Genomic DNA, 7586 nt, shown 5'->3' with positions numbered 1-7586 from the left:
ATTAAGAAATAAGATATTCAAATATAAGACTTCATGCAGAATAATCGTTTTTAATCTTTTGAGCTATAAGTCCTTTACTCGAGTCATTTCATCTTTTGCTTTTAATTGTTTATAAATTGTTAGCGAGCCCAACATTGAGATTAAAAACTTATAATTTTGTTCAAAAATATCATATGGATGCATTTTAAATTAAATTAATTGATTACACACAACTTGGGTGTAGAAAGCATTAGTGGGTTCCCAATAGAATTTCCCCATTCGTTTCGTATTGTGCATTGGCGCCTCTCTCTCTCTCTCTCTCTCTCTCTCTCTCTCTCACAACAAGAACATCAATTTCTTATAATAAAAAATATACAGGCACAGGCAAATAGGTTTTGTCACTTTCGTTTACAGAGGAAAGTCCATCATTCTCCACTGCCCCCTGTTTTTAATGGTGGTTCAGAGAAATCGAGGCCGAGGAGGCAACTCGGAAGTGAACAGTGGTGAAGGAACCGTAGATGGAACTGCAGGGGTTTCAGGGTACGAGCAGTTCAGGGACCAAAGGATCAAAGAGAACAAGGAGAGATTGCAGAAGCTGGGTCTTTTGGACTTCTCGCTGAAGCTCAAGCCGAAAGCTGCCCCTCCAAAACGTTCCCAGAGTCAGAGAGACCCTTCTGTTCAGACCAAAATCCACAACTCTGGGTCCCCCCCAAGGCGCTCTTCTAGGTGACCCACTTGTCTCCTCTTTCGTTTTTATGACCCTCTTGCTTGGGTTCCAGGAAAATGCAAAAGAAAATGGTAGGAAAGGTTAAAACTTCAAAGGATTTTCTTTTTAAATAAATTGTTTTTTGTTTTTGTTAGGTTGAAGACTGTGGCTCCAGTAAGTTATGTGGAAATTAGAAAGCCTAAAGGGAAGAGAGAGACCTCAGGGAGTGTTAATATTTGTATCAAGGAGGGTTCACAGCCAGAGATTTATACAGAGGAACATGAGAAGCTGTTGGGGGATTGCATGACAAGCTGGACCATGGGTGTGGATGGCTATGGGGAAGATAGAAAACGCATATATGATGGGGTTAAGGGAGAAACTTGCCACCAATGCAGGTAGTTCATGATTCCTGTGATGGGTTTCTTGCTTTTCTAGTAACCATTGAAGATGACTTACTGTGTTTGTTGTAATCCCTGGGACTGTCGATATTTTTGCATTGTTGCGACAAATATTATTTCAGATTTTTATTCAGTAAAGTTATGATTTGAACTGTGAAAAGATTTCATACTTTATACATATTAGTTGAACCGGCTTTAATTGACTAGCTGATAAGATATTCTTAACATGTCAGTTATGCAGAACATTCTAAGATTTAAAATACAATTTAACTGTAAGTCCGCAAGCTTAGTCCATTCATGTTACACAGAAAAAAGTCATGTGGCTTGTTTGACATTTGAATCATTGTCCTGAAAAGGATTCTTTGAGCACCAGAGATCGTCAATTTTCAAACTGATATAAATTGTTGTGTTGCCTTTTGATTCCTTCCTTTTCTTCCTTGATTTTTGCAGTGCATTGGTTGGTTGTTGCAGCATTCTTATTTGTGCATGTATTAATTTCATACTTTAAACAGATTCGTTGAACCAGCTTTAATTGACTAGCTGATAATGATGTTCCTAACAACATTGTCAGATTTTAACATGTCAACTTATGCAGAACATTCTAAGATTTTAGATACAATTTAACTCTTAAGTCCGCAAGCTTAGCCCATTCATGTTTACACTGAAAAACTAAACGTGGCTTGTTTGACATTTGAATAATTGTCCTTAAAAGAATTCCTTCAAGTTTCAAACTGATATAAATTGTTGTTGCTTCCTATTCTTCCTCGAGTTTTGCAGTGCATTTGTTCGTTGTTGCAGCATTCTTATTCGTGCATGTATTATTCTTTTATACTCAAAGTAATTTGTTTTCTGAATCTAAAATGGAAAATTATTTCAAGGGTTAATGATGATTGACGTAGCTCATACATATGATTTATAACTGGATGAAAGATGGTACCTTCTCAAGAGTATAGAAAAAGTGCCTAAATTTACTGTTATACTGGGTTCATTGTTTAATCACACAATACATTCATCATGCATTATTTGAGCTTACTTTTTACTTGTTAATTAAAGGTGTCCTTTCACTTGGTAAACTATGCTTAGAGATAACATACTTCCTTGCAGGCAGAAAACTCTTGGCCAGCATACACATTGCTGCAAATGTGACTTGGTCCAAGGGCAGTTATGTGGAGATTGCATATACACAAGGTAAGTTCTTTCTTAAGTTACCTGTTCAAAGTAACTTTTTTTGTTATTATTTTAATGCTTCAATTCTTACCAAAAACATGCAATGAATGAAAGGTTGTACATGTACCTTGAGAACAACTGACAAGACCTCAGAAGCATGTCATTAGCTTAATGTTTATTCAAAGAACTAGTGTTGCAATTTTATATCTTTGTAATGAGCGCTGATGGTCCTATACATTAAACTTTACCGTCTTCAACAGATATGGAGAGAATGTGATTGAAGCCAACCAAAATCCTGATTGGGTTTGCCCTGCTTGTCGGGGCATCTGCAACTGCAGTCTTTGCCGTAAAGCAAAAGGGTGGGAACCCACTGGTAATCTGTATAGGAAGGTTAACCCTATCAACCTTATTCATCCTGCATGCATCTGTGATCATTATATAATTTGGTGTAATATTCTTCTCTTCCAGCACCCCACGGTTTCTCAGTTGATAATCTTAGGTCCTTGCATGTCAGACTTAGTGAGGTCCTATCATCTGTTTGAAAAAAAGAAAATGAAAAAAAGAGAGGGTATGCATACAGGCATTCACTCATTAGAATCACTACATAGTTTGGGCACTGTGATTTTGGTACATAGTGAGCAATTTCACAAATTAACATGGCTAACCAATTGCTAAATTTTGTTAATTTATCAGGTCTCAAAACTGGGTTACAAGTCGGTGGCACATTATCTTATTCAAACCCGCCGTTCCCAGATAAAATCAGAAACCTCAGGTGCAGAGGTTGCTGAAGAGGGATCAATTCCCTCGGCAGAGCCCTCTTCACATGATGAATCTCTGGAAACAGCCAAAAGCCTCGATAATAGCACAATACATCAACCCGTGGACTTAAAGCATGATGATATGGGAGAGGGTTACTTCACTGCAGAAGAAGAAATGGAAGAGGTGCACTTCATGGGCATCAAGCATGTTGATGTCGATGATGTGGGTAAGCTAGATGCTGTTGCTGCTGGTGATACTGTTGATGGTGAGGCAAAGGAAAAGCCAAGGAGGAGGACAAGGGTGAGCAGGAACTAAATATTTCAGGATTTTAGATTGTCTGACATGAAGGTATTCTTAATACTAACTAGTCCTGGATCAACTGGTGAAAGGTTGGGTAGGGAGACACCACTCTCTTTTTGAGCACAAATATTCCTCTTCGTTAGCAAGACAACTCTGTAATTTTTTGTGGAGTTACTGATTTTACTCTAATATATTAACTATCTTTTTCATGGTCGGGGAGTGCTGTTCAGTGGTGACCCAACACGATTTTCGGATTTAAGACATTTTCCAAACTGTGACAGAAAATTAGAAGAAAAAACAACAATAGAAGTTCCATTATGGAACAGCATTTCTATGATTTCAAAGGAGTTCTACAAAAACCAATGAGGCAGACAAGTATATGGGTCTATTTCACATTGGAACTACCTTTTACATCTGAATTTTGGGACTTGAATGATTAAAAAGATGAAAAGAAAAAAAAACTAACAAATAGGTGGAAAAGAAAACCGAGCTGTTTTGCAAATTACACGACGTTCACATATCAACATTGATTCAATTTATTTGCAGTGTCTCTAGTTAGCCCACAAAGCAAACCCCCAATAAGTATTTTACTCTATAATTTCTCTCTGTGCTCACCCTGATGCCTTGACTGGTGCATATAACTTCTACATATTCATACACATAGCTGCGACAGCTTTTCGTTCCTGCGAAGATTTTGGGCGCCTAAAAATCAAGACCAGGTTGAATACAATAACCATATATTCGAGCTTGTGAGTTTGGAGACCATTCCATCAGAGCATATTCTACAGAGCAGTTCTAGTTGTTGCATGATCACTGCAGAAGCTTGGAGAATAGGCCATACAGCGAGTAGCTTCGAAGATTTCTCACCTCATACCAGGAGTTAAGCACTTGAAGATGCTTGTCTGTTCCTGAGAATGCCAACTGTATGCTTAAATTGCAGTCAAAAGATCCCCCACTGCTTTTGCACTTTGAGTTTGGCACAGCACAATCTTCGTTGTTGAGGCAAACAGAATAGTCCCCGGAGCATGCCTTGCACCCAAATTTCTTCCAATACAAGTTTTGAAGAGTGCCCCTTTGGAATTCAAGTACCTGTTGAACAAGTAAAATATAAGTTCAACTCAATGCTGCTATGAGAGAGAGAGACAGAGAGAGAGAGGTTGTGCATGGTTAAATGGGTGTACCAAGGTGAAACTAGTTATGGTGTTTGACTCATCAGCAATCAATGTTGGGAGTGATCTCGCTGCATACTTGCGTCCGGCGAACGCTACCATATAGCCACCAGCGTTAATCTGAAAAATTCATGAGATATGATCACCAACTTTTACTCTTAATCTTGTAATGTATGTGTAAATATAGTAGGAGATAAAAACTACCATTTGACATTAGAAGCTATTATAAGTACATTGGGTTTTGAGTCTTTTCACACCTTTGATCAGTTTAAATATTCAAATTCAGAAACCCAACTAAATCTACCAAATCAGGAACAAATTAAAAAGCATGAGCTGATAGATAAGGGACAAGGGACAGAAGAATCTTAATTCCATCCAAATAAGCTAAGTGTGCTTCAATATCGTACCGGGCTGAAGGTGCTGCTGTTGATAGTTAGGAGAGACATCTCATCAACCTTTGGCCTAAACACAGCAAGTTGTGCATTATTTCCTGCGAGGTTTAGACGACTATCACAGGGTGAAAGCTGAGTCTGGTTGAATGCGAATGAGTCTTTCTTTGAAAATGCAAGACCAAAAGTAAAACCATCCAATCTCCGGATTTTTGCATCTGAGCAAGGATCATATACACTATTTGTATCAGCTGCATCTCCAACAAACACCATCATCACCATCAACAGCATGGCCATGATCATCTTGATATTCACCATTGTTGTTGTTTCCATGATGAACAGGTCTTGATCACCTTCTGCACCAATCCAACTCAAACAAGATGAAAAACCCAGCAACAATTTTGTATAGAAAAAGAAATGTTGGTGAGATTGATACAAAAGAATTAGTAGAACTTTTCTTGTGGTCAATACAATGTGCCTTTGCTGTCTTATAATACAATGCTCCTAAGCCATAACATTGATAACTCAAAAATCCAAGAAGAAAAAGACAAAATAGAAAGCCTGGAATCTCAACAGCAGAAACTAACATAGAATTTTTTAAAATATATACACAAAAACAAAAAAAAAACAGAAGAAAAAAAAAACAAAATTGGGACACAAAATTATACAGAATTAATCCACAAGAAGGACCCTAATCTCAAAATTAATCAGCAAACTAATCCATATAGGAAATAAAATTATAAAAATAAAATAAAAAATGACCAAAACGTACCAATATCCAAAATGGTAATGAATGTTCTTCCAATGCTCACAAAGGTGTTGCTGCAACAAGTTTCTATGAATTCTATGTGGATTTAATCAATGATTAAGCAATTAAACATGGGAAATAAAGAGCCAGGCAAATGGGTTAATGGATTTCTTAAAGAACATTGGACGACTGGTTAATTAAAATTTCTTTTTAATAAAATTATTAGAGAGATATGAGGTTTTCTTCTGGGGTTTTGTGTTCCTTTTGGAATTGTTTTCATCCGATACACGCCAAACGGTTATCTCGGCAGACTGGCTGGAACACGGTTATGGAAGTTGGTGCTCTTAACGTGGCAAATTTTGTAAGAAACAAAGATCATTAAATATATACTAGCCCCTCACGCATGTGCCAATTGGTTTTATTTTTTATTTTTATTTTATTTTTAGAATTAAGAAAAGATAATATGGGTAGTTATGTTCTTTAAAAGTATGACATATTATCTGATTTTGTTTTTAATTTTAATTTTTTTAATATAAAAAATTGTGAATTTACCATATTATCCTTATTTAATTAATAATTTTAATTCTTAATGATTGAATTAAGAAAGGGCATTTACTGGTATTTTGAATGTTTCACTATTCTCTGCCTTTTGCTTTATATATATAGATTTTTTTGTTTCAATATCTATATATATAACAAAAGGCAGAGAATAGTAAAACATTCAAAATACTAAAAAATGTCATTGGTATAACATTAAGAATTAAAATTATTAATTAAATGAGAGTAATATGGTAAATTCACATATTTTCATATTTTAAAAAAAATTAAAATTAAAAGAAAAATCAGATAATTGATCCTATTTTTATGGAACACAACTACTCGTTATCTTTTTTAATTCTAAAATAAATTTAAATTTTAAAAAAAAAAGCCTCTCGCAGGCGCGGAGAGGCTAGTAATTAAATAATGGGTTAAATTCAGTGGGTGTTATATGAAAATTCAATTTGGTCATTGAGAAAAGAATTTAGCCAAATTGGTCACTGTGTTTCCCAAAATTTACAATTTATAGACATTCTGTATCTTCCGTTGAGTACAATTTTTTTTTTTAGGAAGTACCTTCAATCTTCTTCCTCTAACTCCACGAGTTAAGGCATATTGTACTATTAGGATTTAACAAATTGGGGGAAATCTTTGGTTGAAATCGAAATTGTGAGGTATAAGGAAAATAAAAAAGCCAAACCAAATTAATATGAAATCAACAACTTACCAATATATTTTGGTGCTCTATCACAATATGGTTTTCACTCAATTGATTCAAGCTTCAATATAGCATCAATCCATGACCTTATACCTTACAATTTCGATTTCAACCCAAAATTTCTTCTAATTTGTTAAACCCTAATGTACCTTAACTCACTCATTAAATACTATAGCTACTCACTCTTCTAGTTGCCCCTTTTCACCCCTCATCGGTTATTATTTTTTACCCATTAACATGTGAGTCCGTCGTCATTTCCTTTTTACCAGTCCGGTAGATATCAGAGTAGCTAAGGGAGGAACATTAATGAGGTGGTTGCGATTTGGTGTTGTTCTGGTAGGTTGATACGATAGTGGGCCATTAAGGAACTCCCCTTGAACAGAGTAATAAGGTCCAGGATCCGAGGTAATTGGGAATCAAACATAGTTAATAATGGCGGTTAGTTGGGAGACAGAGGTAGATGAATCAGTAAATGTAGGGGAGGGGAAGCAGATTCACAATGAGTGGAGCGATCTTTTGATTCGAATCGTGATAAAATCCTTGTTTCTCCTTAATTACTGTTTATTTATTTAGTCCTTCCTCGCACAACGAAAGGAATGTTTTTTCAGACAGTAAAACAACACATCGCAGATGTGATGTGCCACGTGTCCAGATGCCAACTCAAAAATGGGATTGTCTTTTGAAATGAATCTTTCTTTATTAAGAAAACTAGTACT

General features: G+C 35.9%; 2 protein-coding genes across 2 annotated transcripts; one reads left to right on the top strand and one right to left on the bottom strand.

Moving 5' to 3' along the window:
- Positions 335 to 3518, top strand: LOC18766156 (cell division cycle-associated 7-like protein). Its single transcript, XM_007201044.2, has 5 exons — positions 335 to 705; positions 841 to 1080; positions 2188 to 2271; positions 2511 to 2640; positions 2944 to 3518. Exons 1-5 carry the CDS (start codon positions 431 to 433, stop codon positions 3322 to 3324), a joined length of 1110 nt encoding a protein of 369 aa, XP_007201106.2. The 5' UTR covers positions 335 to 430; the 3' UTR covers positions 3325 to 3518.
- On the bottom strand, positions 3601 to 5685 carry LOC18766946. Its single transcript, XM_007199374.2, has 3 exons — positions 4886 to 5685; positions 4491 to 4598; positions 3601 to 4398 (listed from the first exon to the last, which is right to left on the bottom strand). Exons 1-3 carry the CDS (start codon positions 5198 to 5200, stop codon positions 4120 to 4122), a joined length of 702 nt encoding a protein of 233 aa, XP_007199436.2. The 5' UTR covers positions 5201 to 5685; the 3' UTR covers positions 3601 to 4119.

This window comes from Prunus persica, chromosome G8 (assembly GCF_000346465.2).
Source record: "Prunus persica cultivar Lovell chromosome G8, Prunus_persica_NCBIv2, whole genome shotgun sequence".
NCBI lineage: Eukaryota > Viridiplantae > Streptophyta > Magnoliopsida > Rosales > Rosaceae > Prunus > Prunus persica.
The sequence above is the reverse complement of the archived record's forward strand: the minus strand, read 5'-3'. Positions and strand labels throughout refer to the sequence as shown.

Coding starts and splice junctions, on each gene's coding strand:
- LOC18766156 (XM_007201044.2), top strand. CDS start 431: ATGGTGGTTCAGAGAAATCGAGGCCGAGGAGGCAACTCGGAAGTGAAC. Junction 706..840: donor CCCCCAAGGCGCTCTTCTAG/GTGACCCACTTG, acceptor TGTTTTTGTTAG/GTTGAAGACTGTGGCTCCAG. Junction 2,641..2,943: donor CTGGTAATCTGTATAGGAAG/GTTAACCCTATC, acceptor TTAATTTATCAG/GTCTCAAAACTGGGTTACAA.
- LOC18766946 (XM_007199374.2), bottom strand. CDS start 5,200: ATGGAAACAACAACAATGGTGAATATCAAGATGATCATGGCCATGCTG. Junction 4,599..4,885: donor ACAGCAGCACCTTCAGCCCG/GTACGATATTGA, acceptor TGAATTTTTCAG/ATTAACGCTGGTGGCTATAT. Junction 4,399..4,490: donor CCATAACTAGTTTCACCTTG/GTACACCCATTT, acceptor CTTGTTCAACAG/GTACTTGAATTCCAAAGGGG.